The sequence below is a fragment of the Colletotrichum higginsianum genome, chromosome 3, assembly GCF_001672515.1.
Source record: "Colletotrichum higginsianum IMI 349063 chromosome 3, whole genome shotgun sequence".
Lineage (NCBI taxonomy): Eukaryota > Fungi > Ascomycota > Sordariomycetes > Glomerellales > Glomerellaceae > Colletotrichum > Colletotrichum higginsianum.
This window is the reverse complement of record NC_030956.1, coordinates 5,495,745-5,517,025: the sequence shown is the minus strand read 5'-3', so window position 1 is coordinate 5,517,025 and position 21,281 is coordinate 5,495,745. Positions and strand designations below refer to the sequence as shown.

Here is a 21,281-nt window from a genome sequence, read left to right as displayed (position 1 = left end):
CGAAAGCCGCCCCGAAAACTGCATGGTGGCGGCCGTCCACCTACAGCGCTGCTTCATATCCCAAGGTTGTCTCGCGCCTTGCAGCTTTTGGTCCGAACTTGACCTGGTCTGGCATGCCCACAACATCGGGTCACTCATCGGGTCACTGTTCCGGCCCGGGATGCGTAAGCGGAAAACAGACAAGTCAAACGAAACGCAGAGTCCCTCTTCTCGGGCTTGTCTGGGACTCTAAGTAACCGCCATCAAGGCGGCGAACAAACAGAAGGACGCTTGGTACCGGGACCGACTGTCGTGCTGGCCTCCCGCCCCCCCTCGCACTCAGACTGTTTTGGGGCTTCATCTCATATCTTTCCCTCCTCAGCCCAAAGTGTCCGAAACCAGAAACCCGCCCTCTTGGTATAAAGATCTCTTGCTGGTACGTGATGGGTGGAAGGGGCTCCTTTGACCCCCCCGAGCGGCGGAAATTCCAACAGTTCTTCGCAACGGTTCACCGAAAAGGCTAGGACCACGGTTCATCCCCGAACGATAGCACCGTGCTCTCGAGGTTAATCGCGAAACCCTAGCGCAGGCTTTCCCTACCTTATCTACCGTTGAGGTTTCGGAAATCTTGGAGGCTCTTGTGGCTCGTTTCCTTTTCTCTCTCTCCTCTTCTCCTTCCTCTTCCTTCGTTACACCATCGATTGCACGAGGTTGTAATAAGACGGTCGCAGTGTATGTCTCAGAGGTGAGCGGTACTAGATGCCATCCACTTCTTGTTCCCAGTCTGACAGCCGACTTCCAGGAACACATAGTTGCAGCCTCATAACTGTTGACTCCCGGCGTACGTCCCGGACAACGACTCCCAAGATGAAGTCAACGCTTTCCAAGAGCGTGCTCTTTTTCCTCTACGGTCTCGCCGTGGCAGCACCTTCCAACTCTGGCCCAGCCAAGAGGCAAGACCAGCAGCAGCCATCGGACCCCAACCCGTCCGACCAGGGTCCCAAGTCGTGCAACACGCCTGACAACAGACAATGCTGGGTCGACGGATTCGACATCAAGACGGCCTACGAGGAAAATATCCCGGAAACCGGTGTGACCAGAGAGGTGAGTTTTCTGCTGTGAGTATGTCTGATCACTACTGACTTGCGAGATAGTATGACCTGGTGCTTACTGAGCACACGACATTCAAGGCTGGAGATGGCATGGATAAGAACAGCGCCATGCTGATCAATGGTGAGGCGCAGTTGTGAATAATTGACCAACTTCTCGGTGCTAATACAAATCAGGCGGCTTCCCGGGCCCGAATATCAAGGCAAACTGGGGCGACAAGATCAAAGTCAGAGTCGTGAACAATCTCAGAACAAATGGGTAAGAAATATGGCTCGTTGAGAGACTACCTTCAATATCCCAATTGAGCTGACAAATGAGAAAGCACGTCGATTCACTGGCACGGCGTGAGGATGCTGAACAACAACATCAATGACGGTGTCAACGGCATCACAGAGTGCCCCATCCCGCCGGGCTCAAGCAAGACGTACGAGTGGCGTGCTGAGCAATACGGCTCGTCATGGTAAGCTTGCAATCTCCAGCTCCCGACCCAAAGGATACAATTGACAAGCTGCAAGGTACCACTCTCACTTCTCGGACCAGTACGCCAACGGTATTGCCGGCACCATCCAGATCGATGGCCCGACATCCAAGAACTACGACGAGGACCTAGGCGTCTTTTCCCTCTCTGACTGGTACTACAAGTCGGCCGATGAGATCCGCTCGACCTTCACGGCCCCGGCCGCCGTCCCGGCCAGCGACAACATCCTCTTCAACGGCACCAACGTCAACAAGAACGGGGGCGGGACGCACTCGCGCGTGACTCTCAAGAAGGGCAAGGTGCACAAGATCCGGCTCATCAACATGTCGGTCGACAACACCTTCTCCGTCTCGCTCGTTAACCACAAGATGACGGTGACGGGCACTGATTTCGTGCCCGTCAAGCCGTTCGAGACCGACTCGCTGTATCTCTCGGTCGGCCAACGCTACGACGTGCTCATCGACGCCAACCAGGACGCCGGCAAGGCATACTGGTTCAACGTCTCGTTCCCCTCGAACCGTCTCTGCGGCACCTCGAACATGAACAAGCCGGCCGCCATCTTCCAGTACGAGGGGTCGTCGGCCAGCCTCGTTCCCAAGGAGGCCGGCAGTGCCGTCACGGACGCGCAGTGCCAGGACAAGACGGACTACGAGCCCATCTTCAGCGTCGACGTCGACTCGACGGCGTTTTCGAAGACGCAGGACAACTCGCTCGACGTGACGGTCGACACGAGCCGGACGGCAAACCAGCAGCGCGTTTACTGGAAGGTCAACGGCCAGGACATGGACATCGACTGGGACGAGCCAACGCTGTCCTACCTGGCCAAGAACAGCACCGACTACCCGAACCAGTACAACGTCTTTGAGGTGCCCAACAACAACGATGTAAGTTCTCCCCTTTCAGAATGTATGACGATGCTCCTATGGTTCCGTACTGATTGAGTTTGGCAGTGGGCATTCTGGGTCGTCGAGAATCTCTTCCCTGCTCCCGTAAGTCTTCTTTTCGAATTCATCTCACCCCCGTTCGCTACACGATGATCCTGACCAATACGTCCAGCATCCCATGCATCTCCACGGCCACGACTTTTACGTCCTCGGCCACTCGGAGCCCGCCTCCAGCGGACGCGGCGACGGCGTCCGCTTCAACCCGCAGACCGACACCACCAAGCTCAACTTCAAGAACCCGACGAGGCGCGATGTCACGACGCTGCCGGGGCGCGGCTGGCTCGTCGTCGCCTTCAAGACGGACAACCCGGGCGCCTGGCTCTTCCACTGCCACATCGCGTGGCATCTCAGCCAGGGCCTCAGCGTCCAGTTCCTCGAGCGCGCCAAGGACATCCCCAACACGGTCAAGATCCAGGACATTGACGACATGTGCCAGCAGTGGGACTCGTACTCCAAGAAGGCCCCCTTCAAGCAGACCGACTCCGGTCTTTAATGGACTGCGGGCCCCGTCGACAATTCGCTCGGATATCACATGTATACGCTACATGACGCGTTTTTCTTATGCTTTGTTTCTTGAAGTTGTTCTCTGAATTCATCGCGGGAAAAAGGAGGGGGAATGGTGTTAGCGGTTCGGAATCATGGTTCACGACTTGAGAGGGCGATCACCACAAGCATCCCATATAGATAGAAAACACAGGTTGCTGCTAAAATTTAATTATACCGGCAACTCCCTCGTTTGAACCATGAACTTTCATAACTTCGTCCGTAACTCATTAGTTCCATGGACTCTAGCGGAGGCTCCATCAACCAAGGGAAAAGAAAAAGGGGGAAAAAAATAAAGAAATCGCACCGCTCTCTTTTCGCAAACTTGGCACCAACGGTTGGCAGAACAAGAAGCAATCTGCGAGTCCGTCAATGGCACCCAAAAAACCACACAACTTTTCCTCCTCCCCAGTCGCCTGCGACTGTGACACAAAAGAAAAAGGGGTCAGGGACAGACAGCCCCTCAGAATCATGGATTCCCCGACTGCTGGCCCCGAACTGCCAGCTGACGGCGCTTCCTATCACCGAGGTGACCTCCCTTGAGGACTAATCCTCCATTCTTGTCGCGGATCTCAAAGTCTTCAGACGTCGTCCAGTCCTGGCGAGAGGTCTTTTCCTTGATGACATCTCGGCCAACCTGGTTCTGGATATCTCGGCGCCCGTTGAGGAGGTCGTTGCTCAACTTCCCCTATCATACGTGTCAGTCAAGATCAACAGGACTGCGATCTCTGTTCAAGGGACTTACTCCTCGTTCCTTTGCTGGCGCGCCAGCGTACTTGCACACCCAGTCCGCGCGTGTCAAAGAATGGACAATGATCTTGCAGTCCTGGAACATAGTCAGCCAGGCGTGAACAGGTGAATGAATGGTTGTACAGCTTTCACGTACCAAAACATTCGCGCAGATAGCGCGCCATCTCTCCCCAAAGGTATTAAAGTGCTCCCACGTTGCTACCGTCTTGGATCCGGACCAAAGGGGCCGCATAGTGAAGCCCTGCTGCGCCTCCGTTGCAGCACGCTGTAGGACTGTGTCAGTAAATGGCTACTACATCCAGCGAGGGTTGAGATTTGGGGCACATACCAGCAACCGCCAACTGAGCAGCTCGATTTCCACATCCGAGATGCAATGGTGAATGACGGCTTCGAGGCGCTCAGCAGGGGTACTCTTCTCATCCATGAGGATCCAGTCCGTCTTGCTGATGCCCTTCGGTCGGGCCGAGTCCTCGGCAGCGTCCTCCTCCTGTTCGCCGTCACCCCTTTTCCGCTTCCTCGACGATGGTCCAGAGACCCCGTTCTGGCCTTGGGCTCGAGAGACGCCTTCGAGCTTGGCGCGCCTCTCTTCAGCCTTGCGCAACTCGTAGAAGCTCTTCAAGTCCGTGATGGAGTTGACAAGCTTCCGCACGTATACCCGCTGCTGTTCTGCCGACCGCGGCCAGGAGGGGTCCTGGTGGGGAGCGGTGCCAGCGGCACGCTTGATGTGCCGCTCATACGCCTCGTCCAGCTCCAGGAAGTGGTCCATGTCGCGGATCACGCCCTTGTACTGCAGCTGCGGGACGGCGGCGAGCTCTGCCTTGAGCAAAGGGTGCTGGTGGTCGGTCAAGCCGCCGAGCTGCGACTTTGGCTTCCTCCCCTTGCGAGCAGCCACCGGTGACGCCGCTGGAGAACGCTCTGGCGTGGGAGCTTTTTCCGGCTGCACAACAACCTTCTCCGCTGGCTGAGCATCCTGAGCCTCCGCCGACGACGTAGGAGCCCCGGGCCAGCCACAAGACATCGCACGAAGCTGCAGGCCCGCGATGACTTGGTCGGCCTCGGCTGGGTGGTTTGCCGCCATCATGGAGATAAACTCGTGGAACCTCCAAACGAGCCCCATAATCTCGCTGCTATTTGATCTGTTATACAACAGCGTGATGTAGAAGTTGATTTCGGGAAACACCCGTGGTTCGGTATGGTACCGGTACGGCACGACGTCGTCTGCGGATCTCTAGTCAGCCAGTCCTTCTGTCCTCCAGGAAGAAGATTACAGACGCGTGGTGACTGTTTGTTCACCACCCGCCGTCGTCAAGTTGCGGACATACTCAGGAGGACGTCGAACATCCACTTCTTTTCCTCGTACGGTACCGCTGGGTCGTTCAAGAAGTCGACGTCGGCACCGAACGAGGGCAGAACCAGCTGCTCGTTGAAGGAGAAGTCGGGTATCGACATGGTAACAAACGACGTGGAAGTGGGATCGTGGATAATGATGGTGATACTGATGACGACAGTGATATTGATAATGATGAGATAAAGAGAAGGAAGAGCAAAGAATTCGAGGCGAGGAAGATGGTGAAGATGGTTCAGACTTCAAGGTTCGTTCAGCTCCTGCTGAGGAAGGAGATAAAGAAGGGTTCTGGAAAATAGGGAGACAACCTCGGCAACCCCGGGTTGTCTGGGTGAATATGAATTTCCGGAGGCGACTTCACCTTCGTCCACCCCCTTAGCGAGACCCTTTGGGCGAAGTTCTATAGTCGACTTCACCTTCGTCTAATCTCCTGTTTAGGGCCCCGGGTAGAGAAGCCCCAGGCCGACTTTGACCTGAGCCACTGAGATAAAGTCATCGCGGAAGCGGCCGTCAAACTTTCTAGACATGTTGTTGCAAAAGACCTATCGAGACTCACTTGATGCTCAGGCTAGCTACCGGAACATCGTTTTGAGCAGCGGGCAGCTTCTTTTTTTTTCTTCCTGAATAGTGAAGCCATACAGAACCCAGACGATAGTTTTGTAGACGATGTCGAAAACCCAAAGATCATTGGTGTTATTTGGGATTAGTTCCTTTTGCTAAATGAAGTATGTACGCTTGGTTGATGCTATATTGCTCTCGGGAGATCCTGTAGAGCGCCCTGGCGACAGTCAATTTAAGCTGAGGCAAAGCCATCGAAGATGATGAGTCAGACCCGCCCACTCCCGACGCGATTTTCCTCTTGTGTAATAGCATTGTCCTTATTGATGAGGTTTACAATGCCGTAGACTCAAGGTGGCACATGTAAGAGGCCCGGCCCGGAGAGCGGAAAAGGGGGGTGGGGGGGCGTCTCTTAGATCATGGTTCAGCCGAGACTAAACAAACACATCTCAAAGTCACTGACCCGCAGCATGAGTATTGTACATAAATCAATGGAGGGAAGTTGAAACTAGTAACCACCGTAGGACTCTCAGCTTTTACTTCTTGAATAGCCATTGTGTGACCTTGTTCCCAAAGTCTACAAGAGCATCGTGTCCGGGAAGCTCCCAAAATTCATGTTGTTTTCCTGATTATGTTAGCCCATACTCTTTAGACCCGGTTGAGGGTGTCTCTCTCACCATCGACTCCCAGTCCCAGTCCGCCAGCAGGTCGGTCCCGTCGTCAAAGTCCATATCCAGGTCGTGGATGTGCGGCATGTCCATCCCCTCCTCCAGCACGCCGTCCCCGGCCAAGTTTCGCAGCAGGTCGTAGCACTCGGTGACCCGCTCCTGGCACGCCGCCTCGAAGTAGTCCTCGATCTTGTCGTCGATGACGCCGTTCTCCAGGCCGTGGACATGGGTGATGAGCACGACGCCGAGGGCGTGACCCTTGATGTTGGTCTCGCCGGACTGGATCCGTCGGCGGGACCAGTCGTGTACCGCGTCGAGGACGCCGCGCAGTTGGGCCTCGGAGCCGATGACGGACATGGAGGGGCCGTTGTTCGCCTCTTCCTCCTTGAGGTTGATGAGCTCGAGACCTATCGTCATGACACCCTGGAACGAGACAGAGCGGTACGTTCCGGCGCCGTTGATAATCAGCCGGTAAAAGTCGACCTCGGACGGCGTGGAGGGTTTCATGGGCCCGGTCCCTGCCTTATCCGGGCACAAAAAGGCAGCTTCGGATAAGCGGAGGGCCGTGTCGACGGTCATCTTCCTAGAGAAGTAGTATACCGGGTTCCGCAGAGCCAAGGGGATGATCTGCTGGTGGAGGGCGAAGAACAGTCGGTACGACATGAACTGTACGTATCGAAGCTGGAAGGATGTCACGGCTGGGTGGGAGTTGAGCTGCCGCATCATTCTCTGCAGCGAGGCGCTCAGCTCTTTGCTGTGCCGGAGCGTCTCTTCGTAGAGGGTGTCCGAACGGAACTCGTTGACGCGCTTGGCTATGGCGAGACGTGTCGTGAAAGACGCGAACAAGGCGAGGGGCACCGTCATCTGGGTGTGGACCTTGGGGTCCCTCGGCACGGGGAAGACGGACTCGGCGTCCTCGACCAGCTGCTCGTCGTCCAGGTTCGCGGGCGGCTCGGTGTCGTAGTCGGGGGTCGATATCAACGGCGGGCAGCCCGAGTCGATGCTCGTCTGCAGCACGATCTCGAGGATGGTGGCCCAGAGCCTGCGGCGCATCTCGGCGCGGTGGGGGGACATCTTGACGATGGCCTTGGGGTCGCGGTGCAGGCCCATGTACATGGCGGTCCGGACGATGGCGCCGGCGCCAATCCACGAGAGGTCACAGCCGATGTTGGCAGTGTGCCGCAGGAAGTGCATCAGGCAGCGGATCTGCAGACCGTTGACGGTCATCTTGGACTTCTCGCAGGGCGTGATGAGCCAGAACATGCCCTCCCAGAACCACCGGATGGCAAGGGTGCGGAGGGTGAAGCGTTCGTCGTACATGGTGGCGCCGATGCCCATGCATAGCTGCAGCAGGATGACGAAGGTGTCGGTCGCCTCGGAGGGGTTCTGCCAGTACCGCTCGTAGTCGGCCCTGAAGGTCGGGATGTGGACGATGCGGTGGACGGACTCGAAGGTGCGGAGGTAGATGTCGACGAGTACGTCGGCCAGCTCGCGGGACGGCATGTTCTGGCCCGTGGTGATGGACGCGAAGGAGGGGGTGCGGCGGGCCTTGATGACGCGTGCCAGCTTCTTGCACTTCTCGAGGTCGGCATAGAGTTGAGAATTCTTCCGGCCCTCGAACTTCCTCGCGAAGTTGACCAAGCGGTAGAGCTGATGCATGTGTGAGCGGGCTGGCGATGTTGAAAATACGCAAGAAGAAGAGGGGGACGCAGGCGTGTCGTGCAGCTTTTGTAGTGAGTTATGATGATGTTTGTTGGGGTATGTAACGTCAAAAGGCGAGAAAGTACAAAGTTATGAGGATGAGAGACGATGGAAGTGAACTTGACAGGCAGAGGAGAGGCATTATGCAGAATTAAGGATACTTACAGTGTCGGCGGCATTCATCCAGTGACTCTGGCCAAAGTAACGAGTCTTACTTACACAACCCCGACTGTACTTCAGCCCTTCGCGAGGGACAGAAACGCACTCGGGCGCCGCCACATCACCTCCGCCTTTGTTTCTCACGGTTAGGTCCGACAGTTGCTGCTCCAGTTGCTTCACCCTTTCCATGAGAGAGTTGACGGTGGACGAAGAGCCGGGGCAACTCCCAGGTGTCGACGCCGTATCCGCACGAATACTAGCCGTAACAGTGACAGGAGCCCAAGGGCCGTTGACGGGCTGCCACGTCCCAAAGTCCGCCGGGCCCGAGTGCTCGCCGGAACTGGGCGTCGGTGCAAACAGGGGGTATTCCTCGGGGGTCTCGGCCAACCGTATTCGGGAACGATGATCAGCCTGGGTTCTGGCAGCCGTGGACGAAGCTCCCGAGCGCCTCGGCGGCGAGGGCAAGGGTTGGAATGCGGGGAGAATGGGCTCGGGACATCTGAGAGCCAGTGCCATGGAATCAACGGGCACTTCAGCGCCATGCTCTGGACTCTTCCGCGGTGCCGACTTGGTATGTGAGGCGTACGTGCAGAGAGCGTGCTTGGAGCGGACGCAGGTGTTGCAGGGGAGGTTTCTGTCGCATCGGACTTTGCGCCGGCGGCACTGCTCGCATGCCAAGGCGGGCCTCCGCCGCTTCTTGTGCACCGAGGCCTGGGGCAGATTTCCCGAAATGTCCATATCGGGCAGTTTTGAGAATTTGACAAACGGGTTTGTGGATTTGGAAGGGGGTGGTTTGATGGGAAGTCTGTGGTGTGGTGTGGGCAGGCAGCTCGGCCTTTTGTTTTGAGCTCGAGTCTCCTCACCCGAGGCCTCCTGTTCCTTGGGCCCAGTTTTAGGATTGCTGGTGTCTATTCTGAGACTTGAAGGGAGATGATAGATTGATAAGGGATCAAATGATCAGATAAAGCTGTGTTGTCGAGGAGGAAGAAGACGGGAAAGCTGACGACGAAAGGGCACCGGGATGCTGCTTATCCCCGAGATGTGTCGTCGGGATTTATGCGTCAGAGGATCGTCTCGCCCGCCATACACCGAGCAAGGAGACAACTTGATTGGTCGGCCGTGCCCGGAGAGTGAAAATGCCGAGCTGCGAATGGAAATGCCGACTTACACGAGAAAGACTCAGACCGTTCGCCGAGAGAGGGTGGAGATTATGACGCCCACGCAGCCCGTAGCATGCGCCTTAAAAGACATTGTCCTGTAGCAAAGGCCAATGTCTAATTTTTTTTTTTTGATGGGTTTACCCATGTTGTGTGTGATGCGGAAGCGATCGGACGAGCTTTTGTTGCCCTTTTTTCTTTTTTTTCTTTTCGATTGCGTTACCAAGCAACTCGAGCCGGTAGGGTGTCCAGGCTGAGTCCGATTTCCAATCTGTAGCTAAAACTTCCAGAACTCGGTCCCAACAGCGTCGGCTTCTGGCGGCCTCGTTGTGCAGGAAATTTTAGCAAAGAATCTGATCGTGCTCAAGTTCATTGAACCAACTTCCTCTTCATGGTTATCCGAGCCAACTAACCATTCGCACCGGTGACCAAGACACTGCCTCTTCCAGGGCCATACCGTGCACACATCAAGCAGCAGAACACGCCATCATAAATCTCACTGCATCACTATTCTTTCTGTCATGGGAGGGAAAACTTATCATCCGATAAATTACGTCGCAACCGGGCAACGACAAGGCCAGGGCTGCGTACAGATCCCGTCCGTCATCACACGTTTCCTCAGACCCTGGTGCATAAACACCATGCTGCCAGTGGCCAAGTCCGAGCAAAATCATCAACATTCGTAAGAAATCCAAATCCGGGTATGGTGGTCCTTTTCATACTCAACGGACAATGTTACATGCATGCCTAGCGTGCGTGGGTATTGTTCAACAAAGAAGCAACAGAACCCGACTTAGGCGAAGCGTCAGTCAGTAACAATGTCAATAATCATACTATCCGATCCACTACCGTGCCGAATACGCCGTCGAGAGCCCTGCCGATCCCTCGTATATCGCACCGAACCCCCCTCCGTCATGACTGCAACGTAGATGCAGAAGTGGTATAACTTGACATTGCTTCCAGGACCGGTGAGAACAGAGCGGACATAGTGCGCGATGGTAATCACCCGCTGCTTCATCCTCGCAGGGTGGTGACCAGGCGCCATGAACACGACGATTCCTCCTTAAGATAAGACACGGCCAGCTACTCTCACGTACGTACCCTTCTCAATCAGTAGCCATCAAGCCCAAAGGAGCGCGTTTTGACATCCCAAACATCTTTCTTGGACCCCGTAGCCGCCACCCAGCATGCGCTGTACAACCCCCTCCGTCCTCAGCCTCAGCCTAGTGCTCACCACCGCTGCAACGGCTGCTGTGACATCTGCACCCCGCAACGACGCCGTTGACTACGGCTCCTGGGACTTCTCCGGCTCCGCCATGTTCCCCGTCAGCGGCTACACCTCCTACCGCGTCGACGCAACTTATCGCAACGCCGAGCTGGCGGCGCCCGTCGCCGTCGCATGCAGCTATCTCTACAACCCCAGGGACAGGGCCGAGACGGCGTCGTGCTCGGACCCGAGCTTCTCGTATGACTTTGGGGGCGTTCGTGAGTTTTCATCTTTTCCCTTGATCGAAGGAAGCCAAAAAGAAATACGTATAAAAACAAAATCCCCACCCCAAGACTGACGGTCCTTGGTTCCGCAGGCCAAGCGCAAGCGAACACCGTCGCGACCGTGACGCTGAGGCAGACCGTCGCGCTGTCGGGGGCCAACGTCACGGTGACGGGTGCGAGACACTTCAGTTTCGACTTTAGCGGCGGCGCCGGCTTCACGGGGACCGCTGCGGGCGTCATTGACGCGAAGACGGCGACGGCGTGAAGGGTGATTGTGCCATGAGATGGGCCCTGGGACGTAGACAGCGACTCGTTCGTCTGCACACGCCAGCGAAACGGGTGCATCGATGAGAACTCCTCTTCTTGATGGCGGGATGGAAACAGAGTTGGATTGGTTCATCGTGACAGTATCCCCACTGCAAATGCGATAACGTCGGGCACCCACTTATGGGCACCCCCCACATTTGGGCACCCCAAAAATGCCTCAACACCATGACCAGCCTCCTCATTCCTCCCACCTCCAACCATCACAACAATTACAATACTTATCCAAACAACTTCATTTTTTGGGAATACCTTCTTCTATACCTTATGGTCCAATACACTGAAGATGAGGTCCAGCAAGCGATTGAAGCCATCAGCAACGGCATGGCCATAAAGAGGGCAGGCATTGTGTATGGCATTCCAAGATCAACCCTTCAGCATCGACTTAATGGCAAGCAGGCCAGAAAAGCTGCGTTTTCTGACCTTCAGAGGCTTTCCCCTGATCAGGAGCATAAGCTGGCTGAATGGATTCGCATTCAACATGCCCTTGGAGTTGCCCCAACCCATCTGCAAGTGAAGCTATTCGCAGAAAGGATCCTCCATGCTATGGGAGACACAGAGCCCATAGGAAAGGGCTGGGTTTCTGCCTTCATGAGGAGAAATCCTTCAGTCAAGGTTCAGAGAAGTCGCCCTATCGATTCTAGACGTGTTAATGGGGCATCTACTGAGGTCATCAGGGACTGGTTCAAACTCCTTGCCATACCAGAGATCATCAGCATCAAACCAGCCAATAGATACAACATGGATGAGACTGGTATCCTTGAGGGCCAGGGATCTAATGGGCTGGTGCTGGGCATGTCTGAGACGAAGTCTGTCCGCAAGAAACAGCCTGGGTCAAGGGCATGGGTATCTGTTATCGAATGCATCTCTGCCCTGGGCCATGCCCTTGATCCCCTCATTATATATAAGGGCAAGACAGTCCAGCAGCAGTGGTTTCCTCTAGATCTTGGCCCTTATGAAGGATGGCAATTTACTGCAACAGAGAATGGATGGACTACAGACGACACTGCAGTTGAATGGCTGCAGAAGGTCTTCCTCCCTCAGACTGTCCCTCAGACTGCCTCCCAGGGCAAGGAGGGCAAGGATGAGGCTAGACTATTGATTGTTGATGGCCATGGGAGTCACACAACGACGGAATTTATGTGGATATGTTATATTAATAACGTCTACCTCCTATTCCTTCCACCACATACCTCCCATGTCCTCCAGCCACTAGACCAGTCAGTCTTCAGCCCTGTGAAGGTGGCCTATAGGAAGGAGCTTGGATATCTCAGTCACTGGAATGACTCTACTGTTATAGGCAAGAGAAGCTTCCTTGGATGTTATCAAAAGGCTCGTCTGGCAGGCCTGACGATGCAGAACATCAGAAGTGGATGGAAATGGACTGGCCTATGGCCTGTTTCTATAGCAAAGCCCCTTATGAGCAAGTTGCTGCTCCCATCAACACCAAGGGCATCAGATCAGGCCAGCAAAGGGCAGTCTGGAGGCCAGGGAGATAAAGAATGGGCATCTGCGTCATCTGCAGTAGTATGGTCGACGCCAAGGAAGATGAAGGACCTGGCTGGGCAACTGAAGCTATTCACAGAGCTGGACAATGATGTCCATACTCAACGCCTCCTTTTCATGAAGGTGAAAAAAGGCTTCAGCGAGCAGGCCTATGAGCTGGCAACTGCCCAGCATAAGCTGGAGCTCCTGCAGGCCCAAGTCACCAATAATGCAGCAAGGAAAAGAAGGACAGTCCAGATCGACCCAAACACCAAGTTCGCTAATATCAAGGACATCCAGAAGGCTCAAATTGAGGCTGGCGAAAAAGAGGATATCACGGATGAGTCCAGCGAGTCTGATTTACCTAGTGAAGCTGAAAGCTGTATTGTGGTGGCATCTAGAAGAGTGCAATAATTAATTGAAGTCGATGGTTATGATGGAGATGGCTTCATTTTTGGGGTGCCCAAATGTGGGGGGTGCCCATAAGTGGGTGCCCGACGTTAAGTTTAGCCACCACTTTCAGCAACGATTGTTAGTGACTGCATGGTTAGTGAGCGCTCGATAACGGGTTTCCTCAATTGATCTAATAAACTCTCTATCCTATCCAGAGAGCATGATTCGAAACAATGTACTGCGGTGATGCCGGGTTGGAGATTCGCGAGCGGAGTTCGTTGCATCTCAGCATCTTACTCAAGGTACCTTGGACCTACTAGTGTACTCGGTATCTCCAGGACCAATGCTTCCTTGCCCCATCCAACAATGCTTCCATATCCTCCAGATCCCCCTGCCTCAATCCTACTGAACCACCGATCAGACCAGCCTTGACACTCTGATATGCCCATGAGCGTGCTTGATACTCATAACCTGCACCATTCCATTCGCGTGCAGCAATTGCATATGCCTTGCTCATGAAACAGTCCAGACCCTCTTGCTTGTATAGACTGACTAGCAACTCGGCCATTGCTGTTGGCTCGGCCGGTGCGATTTGCCTGTTTTCCAGAGACTGTTCTAACAATACAATCTCATTGATTCGATCGTCGGACAAGTTGGCAAACTGGCTAGCCTTACAATGGCTACAAGCGCATTCGAAGCCAAGGTTCTGTTTGGTGTACTGTTGACGCTCTTGGAGGGTCTTTATAGTATCAAAATAGGTCATAGTAATCTCCTCCCCAGCAGCAATGTCGCGGACTGCGTAAAACTTGTGTGCCAAGAGATCCCAGTCCCATTGAGGCGCCGCGTTTGGGCGACAACCATGGTTTATCTTCTGTTGTTCTGTCAGCCATCACAGCTACCGTACAGGTTGCTCTCTTGCATCAAGAAACTCACAGATATATTCGCATGAACCGCAATCATGCCGGAATCCATCTCATTATCTAACCCTGGCCAGCCTTTTGTAGGCCCACCGGAGACTGCATATGCATTCGTCCAAATCTTGTCCCTAAGGCTGCCTGCGTCTGGGCCTCCGTAGAGCTCGTAAACTGTTTGGCGCGTGGTTCCTGGTAGTTTTTCGATAGCCAACGCTTGGACCGCATCTCGATACTGTTCAGATGAAATGTCTTTGATCCAATTCGCGTCTACGAAAATGATTGGTGTCTCTTGAGTGATGAGGCTGCCTGCGGGTATGTGGCTGTTTGCGTATATGCCTCGACCTTTGCGTCCGCTAGCATTGGTTCTGAACAAAGGCTTACGAGTAGAGCTGGTTCGGTTTGCCACAAACGCGTTGGACTTGAAAATATGCCGGGCACGCTCAGCCGTCGTTATCACGGTTATGCCCTTTCCGTGATCGAACTGCGGATCTGCAAACACACAGTATTGCTGTTTGTGGCTGTCTGACCAAAGACAGGTGAACTGTTGGTCAGCCGACAAGTTGTGCTGCTGCAGACTGCAAAGGTCAAAGCCCAGCTGTCTTCGACTGTAGCACAGTCCGGTACCATTCTTGCTGGCGACAAGCTTCTGATCGTCTTGCCCACCATTTGGCATGTGCAAAATGGATGGATCGCTACAAAATACTTGCACAGTGTAAATTACCGCGACAATAACAAGAAAGCTACCGGAGTGCATTTTTGGGGTATGTAGAAGGCTTTCGAGTGTGATGGGAGACGATGCTTTGGTGTAAATCAACCAAGGAAGTCCTGTGTCGTTCTGGTCGACTTGCGCCAGTTTTAAGAGTCAGCAAAGCAGTAACATTACATGCTCTCAACTACTTGTATCCTAGTAAAACTTTGCTTTTGAAAAGCCTACTTAGATTGCTACCTGTAGTCATCCTTACCAAAGTTTACTACCACTTAGATACTCCTCGCTGAACTTTACTGTCTGAACTTGAGAAACCAAGCTTTACTAGCAAACTCTACCAACTTGCCGACGAAGCGGCTGCTTCACAGCTTTGCCTTTGAACCCGTCGAGTCGAGACTCGGCGAATACAGAAGTCAGGCTTTCCTACTACCTCCGATCAACCCACTCTCAGCGATAGCCCTCTCATCTCTAGGCGTTTCCCAACTTAGCAACAACGATCCCCAGTCATGTACAAGAAAGAGACTGCAGCACAGCCGCTGCCTTCGGACTTTGCTGTGCCTCGATTCCGTTGGCACCGCGCGCCAACTGCCCTGCGAAGTCAGTTGGCCAACGGAAGTTTCCAAAACTTAGGTGATGGAATCCCTACGGCGAAAGGTTGTGCCTGGGCAGTTGGAGATTTTATAAATGGAGGGCTTTAACACCGCTTTTTCAGCGACTATTATTGACACATCAAAGCAGCTTTGGTATTCTCTTTTTGACAAGTACAACAGATTATCCACAATGCATACGTCTATCTTGCTCTTGCTGCTGCCAACGGCTGTCCTCGCGCAGGAACGGGGGTTTCCTGGAAGGGGTGGTAGTCTGTCACCTTCCCCTCCACGTCGTCCCCGCATAATGCATGTCGGCGGTGTGCAGGGGGGCCCATTTTTCGGGGTGCCCTTTGTGCCTATGGACCCTCCGCAGCTCATGCTCCCACCACCTGAGGGGCGCGCCGGTATGCGCGGGCCAATGGGAATGGCACCGCCGTTAATGGTCCCCCCACTCGGCATGGAGAGATTGGCAAGGCACAAGCGTGACAACGAACCAGAGGAATTTGCGTCAGTATGAGCTCAACCCATCTTGACCCGGAAGACATACTGACGGGAGAGCGGGCTAGGGGGATTCAGCGCTCTCGGGTGACTCAATCTTCTTCACGAAATGACCTGATGCTCGACGACGAGCAAGAGGATATCGGGTAAGTCTTGCCTTAATCTATCTCGAGGACGCGGTGTATTGATAGGGAAACGACCTAGGGCAGATCAGAACTCGAAGTTTTACAAGGGTGCGGAGGATGGAGAGACCGCAGTCTGATGCCGCAAAGCAACCAGAAACGCGTAAAAGGTAGCACTGGGGCTCGGCAGTCGTGTATTTGCACAGAGAAGCTGCCCTGAGAGGCGTCGGTTACGTTGGATTGAACTCTGCAGATGTCTTACAGTATCTGATACTAAATGTCAAGTATGGTCATTCGTTCCAGTTGCTTTGTGCACATCTGTACCCAGTGAAGCGTTTGCATTAGTGCAAAGCCCTGTTGAGATCTACCGAACGTTACCACTAGTCCATCAAGCCTTTTTCAGTTGGATTCTATGCTCTGCTCCAAGTTGTGGTCTAAGAGAGTCACTTTTGGATGAACTGCTTAGAGGGACCATTGTCTAATCGAAATGTGTTAATCTCGAGGACAAGATAAATGAGTAAAAGAATTGAAGGAAAGAATGGCATACTTACTTACACCAGTCCCACCCCCGGGCCTGTTAACATCCCCCAGATCTCTACGCCTACAGCCGCTGGGATGAAGAACACGGCAGTGCGGAGTGGTTTCATTTAACGAAAGGCTGGAGGGCTAGCGTAGGTTGCTGTGTTACACCTCTCATGCATGTAGGGAAGCAAAATGCAGGAAAAGCAAAAGGTAAAGGTAAAGACAAAGATGAAATTCAGGTTGAGTTAATTCTATCTCTTCAAAGTTGAACCTTTCTTACGGAAGCTTGCTGGGGTGTAAGACTCTCAACACAGCCCTCCCTGGCAGGCGTTTTAGACTGCCAAGGTGGAAAGACGGCACTGCTGCTACGATAAAGGCTACTGCAGCGCACGATAGCGTTATATATCGCTAGGTTTGAGGGCTAGCGAAGGGTACTAACCCACACGTCTTCCTTCTGCATGTAGGAAAGCATGGAGTAAGTAAAGCAAAAGGCAAAGGCGAAGATGAAGGGAAAAGAAAGGTATAATTAAGCATATCTGTAGTTAAACCTTCATTAGGATGGAGGCCAACTATGGTACGCATTAAGTTTTGCCACCTGTCTTGGTTTTACCCAAGGTTGACTTAGCCCTAGCCCTTCTTGTTGGGTCAAGCTGGTCGCACGTGTGGCAAGCAAACAGAGTACGTTTGTGAGTAGCCAGATGTACTGATGCCAGGTTAAGTTTGGCAGCACCTTCACATTGCACCTGGCAGGGGGGTTAGAGCTTTTGCCTACCTACCACAGTAGATGTCGTGGACGAAAATCCTATTGGCCCTGACAAGATTTTTGATCTTGCAGACTTGAGACAAGATGCTAAAGTTAAAGCGGATATCTGCATCTTTCCTAGTCGGCAAGTGCCAGCTACCCACCTAGTTCGGCATCTCTAACCGTGAGGTGGAGTGAAGGCAACAACCTAAGTAGTGAATGACAACTTTGGTCTACCATCTGGTTATTCTCGCGCAATATAACGTTCTCGAGTTTGTAGTCCAACCAGGATGCATCGACTGACGAAAGTTGTTGATGTAAACGTTCAGAGAAGAACGCAGGGAGAAAGGAAAAGAAGAAGAAAGCCTTCGCACGCCTTGCTACTTTCTGCAGTCCTATCCGCCGAGAAATCTGGACCCTCTCAGTTTAAGAGAAGCAGCAATAACAAACTTCACGAGGAGACAAGACCCCCCTCCTCAAGCTTGGACACTCACCCCACGGCTCACTCGGCACCCATGTGTCTATCCTCCTGGATGCAATGATGCCACCGAGCCGATCCTGCAAAGTACCCTCATGTTTTCCCAAGTCAAGCATCTCGGGAACCCTTCTCGCCTGCACGCATGCATGCCGAACCACGACGTCCACCTTTACCCCCGCCCCTCCCGGTCAGACCTTGGACCAGTGGTTCATCCGCCGTTTAGAGTTAGCGCACTAGGCGCACATTCCTCCCGGCGGCTGATTCGTCACGTAGACGCCATATAAGCAAGCACAGACACAAAGCGAAAACGGGACGCTAGGTTCGGGTTCCGCGCAAAGGTAACTGCTCGATTTCTAGGTAAAAAGGGGGAAAAGGAGACCAAATGTACAAGACAGAAACCTCTTCCGCACCCGAGATGCAGCATTAGTCAGGAGATCATTGTACACGGGAAGTAGGTTGTGGTAGGTTCGTCGTCGGGCGCCGAGCAGATGGTGTATGCTTCGGCCCGTCATTCACTGCCCTCCGCTTTTCCTCCCCTTCGCAAACCACAGGTCATATCTTGGGCCTGAACGTTCTAATATCCTACGCCGGATACGCCTTCGAAACTCATCATGACTCCTCCTCCAGCCGCCACGCGGCACGTAGCACGCAGCATGCGTCACGCATCACGCAACGACAACAGCAACAGTGACGGCAACTTCACAGCTACAGCCACTCCACCTTACAGAAGGAGCTCGAGGGGGTTCTCGAGGACCTTCTTCAGCTCCTTGAGGAACTCGGCACCAATGGCACCGTCAACGACCTTGTGGTCGAAGCTACCGGTGATGGTGATCTGGTCATCCCATTCGACGCCGGTGGTACCGTCCTCGGACAGGGCGGGCACGGCCACCTTTTTGGTGGTGCCGATGGCGAGGATGGTGGACTGGGGAGGGTTGATGACGGCGGTGAAGTTGTCAACGGCGTCGTTCATGCCCATGTTGGAGATGGAGATGGAGCCGCCCTGGTACTGCTCGGGCTTCAGCTTGCCGTCGCGGGCGAGCTTGGCGAGCTTCTTGACCTCGGTGGAAATGCCCTCAAGGCCGCGAGCCTCAACGCCCGTGACGATGGGGGTGATGAGGCCCGTGGGGGTGGAGACGGCGACCGAGACGTCGACGGTGTTGTGCTGGCGGATGACATCGCCGCGCCAGCTCGAGTTAGCCTGGGGCACCTTCTTGGAGGCGACACCGATAGCCTTGATGAGAAAGTCGTTGACGGACAGCTTGTACTTGCCGTCCGAGGAGGCGTTGAGAGCCTGGCGAAGCTTGAGGAGCTTGCTGACCGAGATGCTCGACGAGACGTAGAAGTGGGGGTTGTTCTGGGTGGACTCCTGGAGGCGCGAGGCAATGGTCTTGCGCATGCCGCTGATGGGGATGTCCTCGTAGCTGGCGCCGGAGGCAGCAGCGGCGGTGGCAGGGGAGGAGACGGCCTTCTTGACGTCGTCCTCGGTGATCTTGCCACCCTTGCCGGATCCCTTGATGTCGCGGATGTTGACACCCTTCTCCTTGGCGAGGCGCACGGCACCGAAGGAAGCGTTGGGCTCACGGTCCAGGGCGTTCTCGAGCTTGCCGGCAGGCTTGTTGAAATCCTCGGAGGAGTTCTCGGGTTCGGGGGTAGGGGCGGCGGCGGGCTTGGACTCCTCCTTGGGCTGCTCCTTGGGAGCGGGCTTGGCGGCCTCCCCACCGGCGTCGGCGGCGGAGAAGCCCTCGAAGGCGCTAACATCGGTGCCCTCCTCGACGAGAACGGCGATGGGCTAGGGGAAAGCAATTGTCAGTATGAATACGCGGGCATCAGGACGTGTAGTTGACATTGGCAGGACAAAGATGCTGAACTGCGATGTCGGAACTAGATGGAAGAGGGAACGGAGGTCAAGGGACAGGTCGCACATACGTTACCGACGGGGATGTCCTTCTCACCGGACTCCTTGAGCAGCTTGGCGATGACACCCTCCTCCTGGAACTCAAAGTCCATCTGGGCCTTATCGGTCTCAATCTCGACGAGGACATCACCGGGGGCGATGCTGTCACCGGCCTTCTTCTGCCAGGCTCCGATGTTTCCCGCCGTCATGGTGGGCGACAGGGCGGGCATCTTGATGACGGTGTGCGGGGGGTACGAGGCGTAACATCTCAAGATCTGGGAAGAGAGGTTGCTGCGAAGGAGGGCGTTGGGACGGACAGTCCGTCTCAGAACCGTGGAGATCATGGTGAATGGGGAGGAGCTCTCGCGGGCGGCGCGACAGCAGGGAGAGAAGAGATGGGTGGAGTGATGGGAGAGGATTGAGAGAGAGAAATTGGCGTTGGCGACTTGGGGGCCGGCGACGGGATGGATTATGGATCAAGACGATAGGACCGTCGACGTCGAACAATTGAAAGCCTATAGGCAGATCGAATGACACTGGACTCGAGGTCGGAAGGAGAAGAGAGGGGAGGGGGGGAGGAAGGAAGGAAGAGTGAAGGGGTGTATCAGAGGCGACAACGACGCGGGATTATTTTTTTGGGACGACGAGGTTTGATGCTCGAGATTGATCCGACGGGAATCTTTCCTTGGGGCTGGAGTTTTTTGCGTTGAGCTCCGTCGCTGGATGGAGCTTGGAGCGCTAGTCCCGATCAGGCATTAGCGTGTCCCTACAAAATGCCCTGCGCAGGGAGAGCCGTTGGCCTTTTAGTGCTTTGCAACAGTGGTGTGCCGCTGTTCAGTGCTGTGCTGTGCTGTGCTGTCGTTATCAGCGTTCTAGGCCAACCAACGCCAACTGCCATGTTTCGCCGATAATTGTGGCCGGTGGCCGGTGCGCCAGGTGCTTAACGCCAACAGCCAACGCCCTGCGCCAGCCAACCGGGTTCCGGAATCGCTGGTGGGCGAATAAGACCGAGTGGCCTCAGGAACTTTTCGGACTTGACGGTGGGAATAGAGCGGGAAAACAAGGGACCAGACGGGCGAGGCGCTGAGGGCTTGGCCAATAAGAGCCAGTGCTATTGAGTGGGAGCGGGTCTCACCTTTTGTTTTTTGTTTTTTTTTAAGCTGGCGGCGGAGTCTCCATATGTGTACGGATACGGATATGCGTGTCTCTTTAATTGGCCTTCTCGTCACATACACGTGATGCGAAGCTGGAAAACGCTGCGCTCTGTGCTGTCAGCGCCACATGCTGTCAGCGCCACAGCACCACGATTTCTATCTCGCTTACCTCATCCTCTTCTCCCTTGGTCTGTGCTGCTGCTGCTCGACTCGATCCCTTCTCCACTAATCGTACAGCCTCTCTCATCCATCTTGAAATGCTGACATAATAAACAGTGGGACAAACTCCCGCCACGTACACCAAATGCTCAGATGCATGCTTGCACCGATTGGCCCCAGTAAGACTTCAGCAGTGCAGCAGCTACATTAACCGACGGGGCCGGACTACGGTGCCGACATCTGGCCTACACAGTGTTCGGACCTGGCTACCTCCCAAGCTCTCCTCCGCCAAACTGCCCACAGTGTACCTTCCCCAAATTATCCTACACCAAGAAGTTACATACGTATCGACGTGGATCGAGGTCAGGGGTCCCTCCATTCAAAGAAATTTGGACCGTCAGTCCGTCACTGCCATCG

General features: G+C 54.4%; 7 protein-coding genes across 7 annotated transcripts; 3 read left to right on the top strand and 4 right to left on the bottom strand.

Annotated features, from left to right (window-relative positions):
* Window positions 1–846: 846 nt before the first annotated feature.
* CH63R_05210 (Multicopper oxidase) lies at window positions 847–3,004 on the top strand (the record flags this gene model as incomplete). The annotated part of the gene is made up of 7 exons (XM_018300185.1): window positions 847–1,083; window positions 1,134–1,212; window positions 1,266–1,347; window positions 1,412–1,549; window positions 1,605–2,451; window positions 2,518–2,556; window positions 2,624–3,004. 7 exons carry the CDS (start codon window positions 847–849, stop codon window positions 3,002–3,004), a joined length of 1,803 nt encoding a protein of 600 aa, XP_018161431.1.
* A 519-nt stretch (window positions 3,005–3,523) lies between these two features.
* Window positions 3,524–5,253, bottom strand: CH63R_05209 (uncharacterized protein; the record flags this gene model as incomplete). The annotated part of the gene is made up of 5 exons (XM_018300184.1): window positions 3,524–3,742; window positions 3,800–3,880; window positions 3,941–4,069; window positions 4,133–5,022; window positions 5,127–5,253. The coding sequence occupies 5 exons, from the start codon at window positions 5,251–5,253 to the stop codon at window positions 3,524–3,526; spliced, it is 1,446 nt and encodes a 481-aa protein (XP_018161430.1).
* A 1,031-nt stretch (window positions 5,254–6,284) lies between these two features.
* On the bottom strand, window positions 6,285–8,973 carry CH63R_05208 (Fungal specific transcription factor; the record flags this gene model as incomplete). Its single annotated transcript, XM_018300183.1, has 3 exons — window positions 6,285–6,332; window positions 6,385–8,025; window positions 8,242–8,973. 3 exons carry the CDS (start codon window positions 8,971–8,973, stop codon window positions 6,285–6,287), a joined length of 2,421 nt encoding a protein of 806 aa, XP_018161429.1.
* A 1,606-nt stretch (window positions 8,974–10,579) lies between these two features.
* CH63R_05207 (uncharacterized protein) lies at window positions 10,580–11,148 on the top strand (the record flags this gene model as incomplete). The annotated part of the gene is made up of 2 exons (XM_018300182.1): window positions 10,580–10,877; window positions 10,976–11,148. The coding sequence occupies 2 exons, from the start codon at window positions 10,580–10,582 to the stop codon at window positions 11,146–11,148; spliced, it is 471 nt and encodes a 156-aa protein (XP_018161428.1).
* A 2,253-nt stretch (window positions 11,149–13,401) lies between these two features.
* On the bottom strand, window positions 13,402–14,672 carry CH63R_05206 (Lysine methyltransferase; the record flags this gene model as incomplete). Its single annotated transcript, XM_018300181.1, has 2 exons — window positions 13,402–13,956; window positions 14,019–14,672. 2 exons carry the CDS (start codon window positions 14,670–14,672, stop codon window positions 13,402–13,404), a joined length of 1,209 nt encoding a protein of 402 aa, XP_018161427.1.
* Window positions 14,673–15,599: 927 nt separating this feature from the next.
* On the top strand, window positions 15,600–16,055 carry CH63R_05205 (uncharacterized protein; the record flags this gene model as incomplete). Its single annotated transcript, XM_018300180.1, is given in 3 exon segments — window positions 15,600–15,802; window positions 15,808–15,939; window positions 15,998–16,055. Coding segments are annotated over 3 exon segments (393 nt in total).
* Window positions 16,056–18,378: 2,323 nt separating this feature from the next.
* Window positions 18,379–19,895, bottom strand: CH63R_05204 (Acetyltransferase component of pyruvate dehydrogenase complex; the record flags this gene model as incomplete). The annotated part of the gene is made up of 2 exons (XM_018300179.1): window positions 18,379–19,446; window positions 19,584–19,895. The coding sequence occupies 2 exons, from the start codon at window positions 19,893–19,895 to the stop codon at window positions 18,379–18,381; spliced, it is 1,380 nt and encodes a 459-aa protein (XP_018161425.1).
* Between the last annotated feature and the right edge of the window lie 1,386 nt (window positions 19,896–21,281).